This window comes from Megalobrama amblycephala, linkage group LG11, assembly GCF_018812025.1.
Source record: "Megalobrama amblycephala isolate DHTTF-2021 linkage group LG11, ASM1881202v1, whole genome shotgun sequence".
NCBI classification, from domain to species: Eukaryota; Metazoa; Chordata; class Actinopteri; order Cypriniformes; family Xenocyprididae; genus Megalobrama; species Megalobrama amblycephala.
In genome coordinates this window covers 13,134,840-13,150,198 of record NC_063054.1, presented here as the reverse complement: position 1 = coordinate 13,150,198, position 15,359 = coordinate 13,134,840, and the positions used below count along the sequence as shown (strand labels likewise).

Sequence of the window (15,359 nt, the reverse complement as noted above, 5' to 3'; positions counted from 1 at the left end):
CATGATTGGCTGATTAGATCAGTGGTTCCCAAAGTGGGGGTCAGGACCCCCCGGGGGTAGGGAGGCATCGAAGGAGGGGTTCGCGAGGTGATTTCCAGAAATCCAAAAAAAAATTTTTTTAATGATTAGAAATAGCAGATTTTATCAATAATTGTAACAAAAAAGCCATCAACTGTTCGATTTTCCTTCCTCTCGACCGTGACTCCTGAGATGATTACGACAGATTATCGACATATTAGCAACAGCATAATTTGCAGTAGGTCAATTTACAGCACCATGTTAAACATTCAGACATGTGCACGTAGGTAATTCTTTGGGCTTTAAGCTTTGGATATTATTTTTGTCGAAATGAAAAGTTGGTTAATATCGACCAAAGACAATGCAGTTAGGCCAGTGGAAGGGAGCGGAGAAGCACTACCGTCATGCCTTTGCAGTACATAATATGCAGCACACACTATTGTGCTTTCACATATGCCGCGTTTGCAGTGCGCAACTGATCCATTGTGTATATCACAAACACAACATTTACTTATTTTTATTTCAAATCCAAAAGTTGTTACTGAACATGGCGTTTCAGCATTGCGATTCTCTTTGTATACACTGTATTTCATAGATCTCACGTTTAAACGCACTACATTTAAATGTTTTATTCAATTCATTACTTTATATAAAGTAATACTTTTGATTTATAGTTGCTCACGCAAGGGGCAAAACATTTAAACATAAGCTTTATGTTAAAATCACAAACATTTTAAAGTAAAACTTAAAATAGACAACAACTTGTCTTTTCTTTCCTTTTAAATCTTTTCACAAGAAATCCCTCAGGTCTAAAAGAACTTTGTCTTTCCACTGTCACGAAGAGACGAGTTCTATGTCTCCTTGTTCACCTAAATACCAGGTAATGTGCCCATTTCCTTGCTTTAACCAAGGCAAAAAAGCCATGTTGACTATGTAACAGAGACATTAAATTATATCCATCTATGGTGAAATTACTAGTTTTTCGTGTCAATACATGTTTATTTTTATCCGAACTGTGTGCTGTCGTTTTAATTCAGTGCAGTGCAGCGCAGCAAAAATAGACTGTGCGTAATGATCGCTGCACGGTGCGCTTGTGGAACGCACTGCCGGACTGCATTCGTGTGCAGTGTGAACACACTAATCCGTTAATATGGGCATGGAAAAAAAATACGCACCGCAAAAAGAGTAGGCCTGTGTGTGAAACAGGCGTTAGTGCGTGTGCGCTATTGCTCACAACGTTTGTATACTTTAACCACCTTCTAAGATAGTGGGGGTCACGAGTCACTGGCTTCCTTATTTTGGTCGTCATGGGCTGAAAAGTTTGGGAACCCCTGGATTAGATAATCACAATAATAAGTAGGTGTACTAAAAGTGTTTCTGATGAATTGCTCATTGAGTGTAAGATACCAATGCTCAATAAATAATTATATTTAAAGCGGCAGTCCGTAACTTTCTTTTGGTTAAATATGATCCAAAATCAATTTTTGAGCAAGTACATAACCAGCCAGTGTTCAAAACTATCTCATTATCTTAGCTCGATTCACAATGGTAAGCTTGTAATAATGTTTTATAATAAGAGCGACATGGTGGATTTCCTCTGGAAATTCGAGCATGCAGCAGATCGTCTTTGCGTCATTACGTCACGTCCGTAAACAGGAAGGAAGGAGTCCAGGCTAGTCTGTTTTATCTTGTGAGGACGCAGCTGGTAGCGGATCATTTAAAGCCTTTTCTCACAGCAGCTGAAATAATTAAACTTATCATTTTGATGGCGGATTGTAATCCACAAATGTCCAAATGACAATCATCAGTGACAACTGGAGATTCACTCGTAGTCAAAAAGCAAAAGACTTTGGACTGTTGAGTGGCTACAGAAATTGAAATCTACAGGTAACGCTAATATACACTAAATACACATAATCACGCAATGCTGATGTTGTTAACATTAACAATTTGAGAACAATATAACAGTAATAATAATTTGCACGGTTTGGCGTGATACGAGCTAAGTGATCGTTAGATTTAATCATCATTGGCAGCATGATTTATTGTAGGCCTGATGCTTTTTTCCTCAGTTGGTCAGAACAAAAGTGGCAGACATGTTACTTACTTCTTCAGCTGATATTTTCCAGTGAAAATTCTTATATTGGTCATACTTTCAAGACGTAGAATCTGTGATTCTGAAGTACAGTATCCACACATTTGCGGTGACTGACAGCAAACATTAGATTCATCTGCGCTGACGAGCTGTGTCGAGGCACAACGCACGTTCCGCATATGACCGCAATTGCAGGTTTCAAACAGAGATGGCGACAGAGAGGAAAAACCGCTGACTGCAGCTTTAATAACAATATTAATAATCACAATAAGCATTTATTCCACTACATAATTTACAATAGCCCTCAAAAGTTTTTGTACACCTTAGTGACACTTAAAATGTCATTGCATTAGATAAAATATTAAACAAAATGTCATGTATGCTTCATGATGCTAGATCCTATCTGAGTTTTTAGAGTTAAGAGTTTTCTGGTGTGTAAATTAGTCCATCACTATGAACAATGTTTTACAACCATAAAATGCCACAGTAATTTTTGATCTAGAGTTTTATATATATATATTATGTTTTGACTTTTAAGTGTGACTTACTTAAGTGTCCAAATAGTTTTTAAGGCCACTGTAAGTCATTGGCCTAATTTTATTAGTTGTAGCCCTAAAACATTAGAATTCAACTGATTTGTCACAGTATTTTAACAGCATCAAATGTTGCTTATCCAATCAAATGTCAGAAGTGCATAAAAATGGCTTTGCATTAAAAGTTGTCCAGGCTGATGAAGTTAGGTCGTAGACTTGCTAGATAACAGTCGTGAAAAAAAAGTGTGTATGGATAATCTTCAGGAAACACATGAATCAGTCAGATAACATGAGTTAAACATTGACTGAGATGACTGTGTGACTGTGTTTCTCAGCGGAAAGAGAGAAAGTTTCACATAAACTACCAGATTACGGTCCAAAAAATCTTTTTCTTAATTGGTAGCTATGTCTTGTCCTTAAATATCATTAAAAAAAATCTTTTTTATTTTTTTTTGAGAAAGATCTTAAATACAAGTGCATTTTGTATTGCGGCACTGTCAGTTTTTTGCACTTATTTTATTTGAAACCCAAGCATTAATATTTATTTATAATGTGTTATTTTTTCTCCTTTAAAAAGTGTCTCCATATAATGTTGTTATGCATATTTTGTTTTGGGGCAAATATTGCAAAAATGCTGCAACAAAGGGTTTTCAGCGTACTAAAAGTTATAACAAAACTGACTTTTTTTGAGAAGCCTAAAAGAAAACTTGTGTCCATCTCTGACACACTCTACAGTATCATCATCCTTGGGTACTGTAATATGTTCTACAGCATTAGCTTGACCTTATTTATTTATTTTGGCTTTCCAGTGGAAAGTCTTCTAGAAGGCTGAAACGTGTATGTTTATCTCAGAGCAGCCCTCCTATTTCCCCTGTTCCTGTTTCATTAGGCTATGCTTAAAGACATTTAGAATGTTACCAAAATCATCCAGACCAAACTGTTGTATCCCTAATATGTAATTACCATTTAAGAACTTCAAACATCAGTTGGGCTTGAAGGGCTAGAGAAACTGCTTAAGAGGAGTTTTTTTGCAGTATTTAACAGTGACATAAAACACAGTTGGCTAGAGTGATTATTGGCTCTTTATTCCTGTTCGTGTGAAACTCAGCTTGATAATCTTAGCTACAATCCCATATGTTTTCCTTATGCAGTCTGACACAACTCTAAAGCATTTTCTAAGAAAAAGGAAGGAAATCTCAAACTGTAATTCTTAGAATTGAGTGTTTGTTTAACAAACATAGGCCAACAAACACTTCAGTCCTTTCTGAAATGTCTATAACACTGAAAAGTTTATAAAACATGGGAAAAGTGCACTCTGAATTCAATTAATTTACTTGATTGAATTTTTGTTTTTCTCTGCAGGGAAGATATTTAAGTCTGTGCCAGGAAAACTAATGAAAGAGGTAGGAATTTGGATTTTATTTTCTTTGTTTTTCCACTTTAAAGCACAATGAAATCAAAACTTACCATGTTTACTTTTATTTGTGCACAATTTCTAGTCTTATTATGAACAATTAATCACTTCACATTATTCCAAATGTAATGGTGACCAGCTGGTTTTTAGCAGTCTTTGTTTGTGTGCACATGCCGACCATCGATGGGTTGAGCCCTGCACAGGGTGGGCAGAACAGAAGTGGTACACAAGAAACACATAATAAACGTTATATTGCAACTTTATTAAAAAAAAATGATAATGAACTTTATTGACAATGTCGTAACGTCTCCACATTGCTCTGAAACAACTTTTTTGTCTGACTTTAATTCGTACTTGGGTCATGTTATTGGTAATTGGACATGGACAACTTTTGTTTCAAATGTAAGGAAATCATTCCCATTTGATGAATCCAAATGTAGTGTTTACATGACCGCTAAATAAAGTGATCGCATTGATGTGTGTTTTTATGTCACAAGGTTCAAATAGGACCTTTTGACATGCGCTCAGTGCACATACTGTTAGCACATACTAACTATCCTCCTACCGTTTCTACTCAGTTTTAAAAAGCAAATATTTATCTATTTTGGGTCCTAATTAGGAGAAGACAAGCACATGAAGCTTTTATTTATCATGCTGCATATATTTATCAAGCAGTAAAATGCCCCGTCCCATGGCCAAAACAAGCCATCTATGGAGTCCCATGCAAGGACCTGTGGGAACAGCGTTGTCCACCACTTCATAGAGCATGAGTGGAAGAACTTAAGATTCGCACGACAGTCATTTATGACACTATATTCAATAACAACAGCTCGTTCTGTGGGTCATACATCGTTACGCCATTTCTACTGTATGTCATTACATTTTACAGTTTCAGTTTTCAATCTGATCCAGTGTTTACATGTCCTATCGAACGGATTAGAAAAGGTTTAAACCACCCCTTACAATCAAAATGAAATTTCAGTCGGATTTGGCAGTTCATTCCGATTGACATGGTTACATGTCCCTTTTTTGTTCCGACTGTGCTACTAGTCCAGTTACAGTTAGATTATTAGGGTCCATGTAAACTCAGCTTTAGACTACTGTTGAGGGAAATATGGCCTTGCCAGTCAAAAATCTTGCCAATAGTTAACTCAAAAATGTAATGCCACTTAACTTCAATAATAACTAATTACAATTGGGATACATGGAGATGTTCTGAATTGTAAAATTGGACTTCAGCCTCCATGTCACTGTCAAAAGCCTCCTCAGAAGTGTGTGCCAGTGGTGCAGTTGACTAACTGATTGAATGTTCATATTTAGTTGGGTACTGCTAGTAACATTTGACACACATTATTTTTATCATGGGAGTTGCCGCCCTGAAATTCTAAATGTGGGGTGGTGAATCAGTGTTGTACTGACAGTAACTGACAAAATTTCCTTCCTTTCAGGAATGCTGTCTAGCTTGTCTTTTATGTTACCATTGTCAAAATTTAAGAAGGCATAGAATGTTTTTATGACTTTATGATGTCTATTTTCGCTGATTTTTCTAGAAAGGGCAAAACTTGGAGCCATTTATCCAGTCTTTCTTCACTTCCTGTGAATCCCCTAAACCCAAACCCAGCAGACCTGAGCTCACCATCCTCAGCCCCACTGCAGAAAATAATAAAAAGGTATGCTTGCTACTCAAAAAGAAACACCTTTCCATAACCCCTTAGGTACTATTAAGTATTCAATATGTGGATTAATGTTTCTGGAAAAAAGTTATATTTGTAAACCAAAGAATGTTTTTCAACTGAGAATTTGATATGGACAAAATACTTTTCTGGTTGCTTTATTGCTATAAAAATACATTTCAACTCATTGTAGCACATGTAAACTCTACAAAAATCTGAACACAGCTGCTTAAAAACCCAGTTTTTCATAATTATATGTGCTTTTAATAGAAGATCACGAAAGAGTTGAAACTTGAAAAATACTTCTTTACAGCAAGGAAAGGCACAATTTGACTCAATTAACATTACTTTTTACATTACTGCAGTAAAATTCGTAATTAAAGTTTGTTAATCTTCGGAACACAAATTAAGATATTTTAGTTGAAATCCGATGGCTCCGTGAGGCCTCCATAGGGAGCAATGACATTTCCTCTCTCAAGATCCATAAAGGTACTAAAAACATATTTAAATCAGTTCATGTGAGTACAGTGGTTCAATATTAATATTATAAAGCCACGAGAATATTTTTGGTGCGCCAAAAAAGTGATGGCCGATTTCAAAACAATGCTTCAGGAAGCATCGGAGCACAATGAATCAGTGTATCGAATCTGCTGTTCGGAGCGCCAAAGTCACGTGATTTCAGCCTTTGGCAGTTTGACACGCAATCCGAATCATGATTTTATACACTGATTCATTATGCTCCAAAGCTTATGCAATGTTTTGAAATCGGCCATCACTAAATAAGTCGTTATTTTGGTTGTTTTGGTGCACCAAAAATATTCACGTCGCTTTATAATATTAACATTGAACCACTGTACTCACATGAACTGATTTAAATATGTTTTTAGTACATTAATGGATCTTGAGAGAGGAAGAGTCATTGCTCCCTATGCAGGCCTCACTGAGCCATCGGATTTCAACTAAAATATCTTAATTTGTGTTCCGAAGATTAACGAAGGTCTTACGGGTGTGGAACGACTTGAGGGCAAGTAATAAATGACAGAATTTTCATTTTTGGGTGAACTAACTCTTTAATTTTGGTCATTAGTTTTTTCTAAGTATTGATAATATTTGTACTAGCCTTATAACTGATAAGAGCAAAATGTTTTCAATTTTTTACATTTTTGAAATATTACAATTCTATAATATCTGAAAGTGAAGTTGAAATATTATTTGGGCTAAACCTTGGTTTGTATAGTTCACTGGTACACTTTCATTGAAAGACACACTAATCTTCAGTAAACAAGGAATAGTCTTGGTGTAACATCTGGTGAACTCAAAAACAAAGGGAGAGAGCTGGATCCACATGCAAAATAGTTTAATAATAAAAATAAACAAACATTACCACAACAGAGACCAGAGAACCAGAGAACCATGGAACAGGGAACAGAATGAGAAGCATCAGACATACATCTATGTAGGACAAGACCGGAATCGTGACACTTGGACATCCATTTACTGTTCACAAATCATTTTAAAATTAATAAATTAAATAAAACTTCTCCCCATGTCATTTTAGCTGTTCAATGAGCTGTTCAGAAACAATGCCAATCTGCCTGAAGGCCTGGAGAGAAAACACAACCAGAACTACTTCATGGAGCTGATGGAGGTTGATGGAGTATATGACTATATGATGTACATAGGTGAGTGTAATTCAAACAAACTTGAGTATTATTCATCCTAACAATTAAAAAAAACCTTTTATATTGTGTAAAACATATGGAGAGCAAATACAGAAGGTATGCACATCAAATCAAAAATGCTTATTAAAGGGATAGTTCACCAACAATTGAACATGTATTAACCTGCTTGATGTAATTTATTTATTTATTTATTTTTTTTAGATAGAACACGAAAGTAACAGTTCATAGTGACCATGTTTGGACCATGAAAGTGTATTAACAGTAGTACATACAGCTTTTCTACAAGTCTCCTGAAGTCACATGAAAGCTTTGTGCGAAAACAGATTCAAGATGGCATTGATTAATCACATACGTACAGTATGTAGAAACCAAATGAGACGTGACACTTTTTTAAAAGGGTCATGACATGAGAAATGAAATTTGCCTTGATCTTTTGTCATATAAGAGGTCTTTGTACCATTAATGTCCTCCTCATTATAAACAAAGCATTTATTTAATCAAGCTCCAAAAACAGCTTGTTTTGGATATTGATGGATTTGTGACGTCACACACTCACGTCACACAAATATATTTGCATATGCCTGCCTCCAGAGCAAGACAGCCCAATGAGGGTTGAAAATAATTTTCCACACAAAATAATACATTTTCCACATCTCAAGGAACATATTAAAATAATAAAAAAAATCCATGTCTTGACCTCTTTAATTCTTTACGCACTGAGGGACAAGTCAAAGTTGTTTTCTCTGGTAATCAACATATGTCGCAGTTGTTAGTGAAGAATTTTATGCTGTTGTTTTTTGACACAGGTCGTGTGGTGTTCCGCATGCCTGATTGGCTGCATCATTTTCTGAGTGGAGGTCGTATTCTCTTGAAGAGGACTCTAGAGGCATATGTAGGGCATTATTTCCAGTCCAAATTAGAGCAGATCATGCAAGAGCATCGCCTCGTCTCCCTCATCACTCTGTTGCGAGGTTTGTGTGCTCAAGTCCACCTTTATAAACGCATTACTTCAAGTATTTTAATATATACTCTACTGTAATACCTGTACCCCCCTCCCCATTATGTAAATTCCATCAGAAGGTAAGTGAGATACTGACATAGCAAATTACATCAATATTTGCACTTTGCATGCATGTTCATGACCCTAAATGAGGAGAATTTAAAGAAGTACAATTGCACTTATTGTGTTCATGTTCAGAACGGCATCTCAAAACACTTAAGCGCTTTGTGAACATAAGATATGCAAACTTCATCTCTCATTTGGATGAAGAAAGCCAGTGCTTACTAATAAGGTTTTGATGGATTACACTTGTAATGAAGGTAAAGACTATTACAGTGACATACAGGAGTCGTACATTAGGCATGTGTACAAACAAACCATGTATGTGCGCTCTCGGCTTACTGATCGCTATAACATTGTATTTTTGCATTAACACAGTTAAAGGTGCTGTATGTAAGTTTTTCACTTTACTAAAGCATAAAAATACCATAATACTGTATGTTTGCAGATATTTAGAAAACATGCCACATTCACATACTTGTTTCTCTAAAAAACAATGCTACAGCCAGTTATTAGAAAACAATGCTAAAGCCAGTTATTTTACTTTGAAATGTGCATTCCGTGTCAGAATGTCTGTTTTTGTTTTGGGCTGTGCGATACCGCTCGTTGCCAGTTCACCCAGTAGTATTTCGACACCCCAGGTTGCCAGATGCCTGAAAACACAGCATATTGCTGCCATGGAAGCCAAAAAACAAACTGGATCTGAGTTCGCAAATTCCACCCAACCTAAAAAGCCTCGGCATCTATCTAAAAATCTCTATGAAATATTAAAATGTGGATAAATCAGCTCATCAACTTAGTGTGTAAGTCTTCTCAGCTTTCATTGTCAATCGCGCTCGTTCCTGTTGCGTGTCCTCAAGCTGGCAACCCGTGTGAGCGTTGAGTCTGAGGAGGAGTGGGCGGAGAAACAATGATCTCCAATATTTTGAATTTGGACTGCAGTACCTATTTCAACCACTAGCTGTCAATCCCATAGACATAATAAATACATGTATTTATTATGTCTATGGTCAATCCTACATACCGCACCTTTAATGCATAGTATTTATATTTTATATAGTTTCAATATTTGCATAGTTTTCACAATTAATGTACTGTGTGGGTTTTATAACGGATGCTCGCCAAAGAAGCGTATTTTGGAGAAAGTTTGTGAGGATCAGTGGTGTTTAAGTACACATGTGCATCAGACACTCCAAACATAGACACGATTGCTTGTTCTGACCATAGACTGTTTAAAAGGTTCTTTGACAGAGAAACTTTTCACTAATGATCGCTGACTTTCGGCTTCAGATCGCTGAGTTTCCACACATTCAGAATGTTTTTATTTTTTCATTTGTATTTTGTTTAATAATTTGGAATGAATATGTATAGTAGCTATGTGCAGTCCTTTGGCATCTCCCTGTGCTATGGTAGGTTGATGTTTGCTTATTTGTTTAAAGGTGCTCTAAATGATCCTGGGTGGATGTAACTTCCTATTGACGTTCGAAGTGTTGTCAAACAAAACAGAGGCTAGCAAGACCCTCCCTCCTCCTCCTCCTCCTCCTCCCCCTCCCCTCCATGCTTCCTGAAACAGTCATGAACGCGCATTTAAAATCATTCTTGTCGGTTATTGGCTGGAGCATGTTTATTATGATTTGTGGTCCAGAGCAACAAACTGCACCAGTTTGTTTTTATTGCCGTTTTCGGAGCTTGTGGCGACTACAGAGACTGTGTTTTTTTTACAGTGTGTTCAGGGGACAGGCAGCTAGCAGATAGTGAGGAGATGTTTGCTGTATGTGACAAAAAATGTTTTGGCCTAAAAATGCGTGACATCATTTAGAGCACCTTTAACTTACTGTATAACTGAGAAGAGTAATTACTTTTAAGTAATTAATTCTTTTACATTTTTTCAAAGTTTGTTTGCAAAAAAGAACACTGAAGGTTTAAATCTATTTTTTTGTTTTAAAAATAATAACATCGGAGTTGAAAACTAATAACACTGGAATTCAGATGTTTTTGTAAATAAAAAAAGTTGGGGACTTGCAGTATTGATTTGGAGAGAATTTTTTACCAAATCTTGGAGAGATTTGGTAAAAAAGGTTGAGAATCACTGGTTTAAACTTCAAATGTATCATTTTTGTGAGCGCACACATCTGAAGCACAAAAACAGAAAGTTGGCTGTCAGACAGCACATCTGGTGAGTATTAAACTAACTTCTATTTCACGTTTTAAAGAGTCATGAAACCCCAAAACAGATATGTATAGGCTGCACATCATTGAAAACACTAAAGGTGCTCATTAATGTTATTCATAAGTGAAAAATAGTTATTTTTGCATTTTTCAGAGCGATTTCTGTCTTCCGGTTTGAAAAGCTGAGTCGGAGCAACGTCACAAAATCTGACGTAATCGTGTGCTTTTGGCCCAAGTATGGGCATGGTCGAATATGCTGATGTAGACCGTTTCGAGCGATTCTCGACATATATTCATGACATAAAGCTCATTTAATCCAATCACTGTGCTGTAGTATGCATAAGATTATAATTGCGGTATTATGCATGGGGAAGTATCACTTCTCTCGCCTTGGTCTCTTGTCATTCAGAGACATATCGTTGGTGTTCGTTTCCTCAGTGCTACAACGCAATGTGTTTTCCTGAGACGCGACCAGAGCAGAGGTTTGTGTGCATGTGGATTGTTTTGCTGTAATCTACCAGCACAAATGGAAAATATGTTCGCATGAGATCGCATTACAGCAGATAATTCAAAAGTGCGGCTCATTCACCTCTGCCTGCTCTAAACACGCAAGCCGTAGGCTATGTTTCCCTCAGCACGTGTTGTTTGTATTTTGCTCGCGATGCGGTCAGAACTGGAGTTTTAATACGAACGTGTGAAAAATACGACTTGTTATGCTATATACACGGAGCGCCACATATGATCGGTTTCAGCGCGGAGCTTCGCGTTGTGTTTAACAACACTAGCCACGTGTCACATAGCTCATACAGAATAAAGTATCTGTGTTTAAAGTTTTTATTTCACACATTTTTTTGCACCAAACATTAACCAGCACGGTGTTTGCACACATATTTCATCAAGTCTTCTTCAAATTAATTATATGTGCAAACTGGACACTGATACAGTGGTGTAGCCTATCTGACCGCGACGACACAATTATTCTAATAGACAAAAGACTTTTGATTTTGAGACTGCAGTGCTCGTAAACGTAATCAAAAGTAGCCTATTATTAGCCCTATTAAATATTCTTTCACATTTCTCCTTTGTGCTTGGGAGTTTGTTGTCATTTTTCTCCGTGTTCATATATTAATATTCATTATTCTGTATAATGAGTGTGTTCTATGTCTGTGCTTTATTGGTTGTTCTCTCCCCTCTTCCCTCCCTCTACACTCCCACTTTTCCAGAGCTTTACACGCCCATTTAACAGACTTTTTTGAGCTTTGAGGTATGAACGACCAGGGTAAAACAGGGGGGTTTCATGACCCTTTAATGTGCGTAAACCAAATCCACACAAGGTTATGTCAAAAGCACACAGTGTCCACATAAACAGTCGGTTATGTCTGTGAACGTAAACAGCAGGGACAGAAAACGCATGTGTATATCAGATCTGTGGCGCATTCCCTTCAAAAATAAAACTAATCCACTGTGTCTTCAGTGGCTCAGATGTTGGAAGTAAATGACTGAGTAAAGACTGTTATGTTCACTCTTACATCTAACAACAAAGAAACACAATCATTTATGAGACATTCTTGTCACTACAGCTGCTCCGGCGTCGAGACAATGGCGGACTGTTTGCAACTCGCTCATGTGGAAACTATGCTAATACAGCAGTGTCCGTCAACAGTCATGGGCGGGGCCTGTACAAAGTGATGTCACTTTGTACAGAATCTTCAAACAGCTTGTTCTTACATAAGTCTCTGAGCATGTGACGATTTCTTGATTTTAAAATAATGAGTAACGATATGTTTTATGAAATGTAGTGGAGTAAAAAGTAAGATCTTATGCTTTGGAATGTAGTAAAGTAAAAGTTGCTCAAAATAAAAATACTCGAGTAAAGTACAGATAGTTGAAAAATGTACTTAAGTGCAGTAACGAAGTAAAAATATTTAGTTACTGTCCTCTACTGGTTCAAACACCATGTAAAAGTGAATTTTAGTAGGTAGCATAATAGGTCCCCTTTGATATAAAGTGGGACTAAAATTTTTAAAGAAAAACATCATAGGTTAACCAGTAATTCCCACAAATCAGAAATCAGAAGGGGTCAAACTTGACCCACAACAAAATATAAGGGATAAATGCTTCAGGCAGCTCCATATCCCAAACTGCAACTCGACTGTGACATCACAGCAGAGTGTGCTTAACCTACCCTAACACAGCTGCAGGAATACTTGTTACTGTTTTATTTCAGTGTATTGATACTGTTTATTTTGTGTACGTTTTCTCCAACAACTCAAGCATACTGAATAGGCTTGTAGAAAGGTGCATAAAACAAAATCATAAGGGAAAAAATTTAAATAACAAATCCACTCCATAGTGGATTGACACTTTAAATTTAGGGTGTTCCATTTAAAACCCATTGCACTGCGTTCTGCCAGTAATGGGCAATTGCACAACATAAGCAATCATCATCAAATATCTTGTTCTCTTTGTAAGGGTGACCGACTGCCAACTAATGTATATATTTTGACTTTTGAGGAATTCTGCCAATTGATGGTCAACCCTTTCTAATAGGCAAATGAAATATTATAACATGGACAATCAGCATTCCCCAGAGACAAGAAGCCTTCATGTGATACACCTTTAAATGATGGTCTTATTCATTCCACAGCCACCTGTTGTCTAGTGGAAAAATACCAGCAAAATAATCTTAGTGGCCAAGATAACTTCTCAGATACATTTGACCCTTGTATTCACAGTCACATAGGCCATGAGGCCTCAAAACACTTCAGGCTTTTATAGTAAGCAAACTAATTCTGTAATTATTTTCTATAGGATAGATAAAAGATTTCGTCAGTGTACCTCCAGAACCAGTTAGTTATTGTACTCTTTATGGGTAGATTTGTGTATTTCAAGTCATCAGATTATCAATACTGCATCCTCTGCAGATGCTGTTTTCTGTGAGAACACAGAGGAACGCTCTCCTGAGGACAAACAGAGACGAGCCAAGAAGACCTTTGAGGAGATGATGAACTACCTACCAGGTACCTCATAACAGCTGCAGTTATCGATTGTTTGTGACATGCCTTGTTTTAAAGTGGAAAAGGTCTGTAAAGTTTCAAAGAACAGTCATGCCAAAGGGAGTTATTTTATCTGTTTCTGATCTCCCTGAAATGCCGCCATTGTAGTCTTGAGTTTTCGCACCCAAGGCATATGTAAACTAAGGGGGCAAGGCCTGGTTGAGTTAGTAAGTAGTGTCCTGAAAGTTGCGGTTATGGTAAGGTGTGTGACCTTTCCGAGACACACTTGAAGTAGTTGACCAATCGCAACACACAGGTCCAGCTGACCAGTCAGAGCGCTTTTCAAAAGGACGGCTTCATAGAGACAGGAACTAAACAGGGGTGTGTTTCCCGTACAACAGTGTAACTTATTAACTACCATAGCATAATGCATCCTTGGAGAAACTATTAATTAGTCACGACTGTTTCCCGAAACTGTAGTAACATGATTGCACCTCTGACAATTGAAACCACATTGGTTCAACAATATAGAACTGTCGTTAATGACGTCATGTGCAGGTGGAGTAATAACATCTGCTAATTAATCTTTTGGAAATCTCTGAGATGCTGCTGTAATGGTCATGCCAGATAATAACTTCATCCCTGTTTTTTGCTTTATTTGATGTTTGATTCATTACAGTTTCCCTCATACGTCATATTCTGGAGCTCCTTTTTATGCACGTGCACACTTTTTAAAAATGCCACTGATTGTTGACACGCTAAAATATATAGATTAAAATGTATATATATTTAAATAGAAACTATGCTTCTAAGCACAGCTCGAGAGCTGTAGTTTCAACCATGTAAGTTTGCGGTGCTGTTTACGAACGTTCATTGGAACTATGGTTTCAGGAAATGCCAAATCATTCAACTATGCTGGTAACAATGGAACTTGTGATCATAGTTAATGAGGCTTTTAGGAAACACACCGCAGTGCGTTACTGACAGACAAAGAGAGGAGAAGGAAGGTGCTGCAACAATGTCAAATATATTAAAAATGTGTTTTTTGAACATTCAATGAAAATTCTATTCTATTCTAGTAGAGCCCAAAAACAAAATAAAGACTTTGTAAGGGGGCTGGACCTCCATATTGAGATGCAGCATGTTGTGTTGGGTTGTGTTTTCATTTAAAGTGTTTTTGTATCAGTGATAAATACAAATAACAAAATGCATCTAACCATATAATTTATTTAGGATTGTCAACATTTAAAAGGGAGGAGAAAACATAAATATGCAAATATTGATATGATAAAAATATTGATTAATCAGCATATCATGCAGTTTTGTCATGTTGATAAAGTGATAGATGAACATTCCTAACTGATGTGTGGTGTTTCTCAGATCTAATTGGGAAATGTATTGGTGAGGAAGCAAAGTATGAGGGCATCAAGATGCTTTTCAATGCCATTCAGCAGCCACTGCTAAACAAACAGGTACACACTGTTAAATGTTTATCTAATGTACTGATGTCATTTCCTCAAATGCTCCTACTTTTTGCTAATTCTGCTGTTTCTCTTTCATCGGTCACTACCTCTCTTTTACAAATAGATGACGTATGTGTTGCTTGACATCGCTGTCCAGGAGCTATTCCCAGAGCTTAGTAAGGTAACGCTCTTCTATACCATAGTCAGGCTCTGACAAAGAGCCACTCATGATGTTTATTAATGGAGCTTCTGCTGT

General features: G+C 36.9%; 1 protein-coding gene across 4 annotated transcripts in view; it reads left to right on the top strand.

The window, feature by feature from the left end:
- snx14 (sorting nexin 14) overlaps positions 1 to 15,359 on the top strand; it is a 54,288-nt gene that overhangs the window by 38,435 nt on the left and 494 nt on the right. For 3 of the 4 annotated variants that reach the window (XM_048206210.1, XM_048206208.1, XM_048206206.1), the window contains 7 exons: positions 4,009 to 4,049; positions 5,611 to 5,730; positions 7,292 to 7,415; positions 8,222 to 8,386; positions 13,569 to 13,664; positions 15,021 to 15,112; positions 15,228 to 15,284. In XM_048206210.1, the coding sequence (XP_048062167.1) occupies positions 4,009 to 4,049; positions 5,611 to 5,730; positions 7,292 to 7,415; positions 8,222 to 8,386; positions 13,569 to 13,664; positions 15,021 to 15,112; positions 15,228 to 15,284 (695 nt within the window). The remainder of the gene's footprint in view (positions 1 to 4,008; positions 4,050 to 5,610; positions 5,731 to 7,291; positions 7,416 to 8,221; positions 8,387 to 13,568; positions 13,665 to 15,020; positions 15,113 to 15,227; positions 15,285 to 15,359) is intronic. The other variant, XM_048206207.1, reaches the window with a different exon arrangement.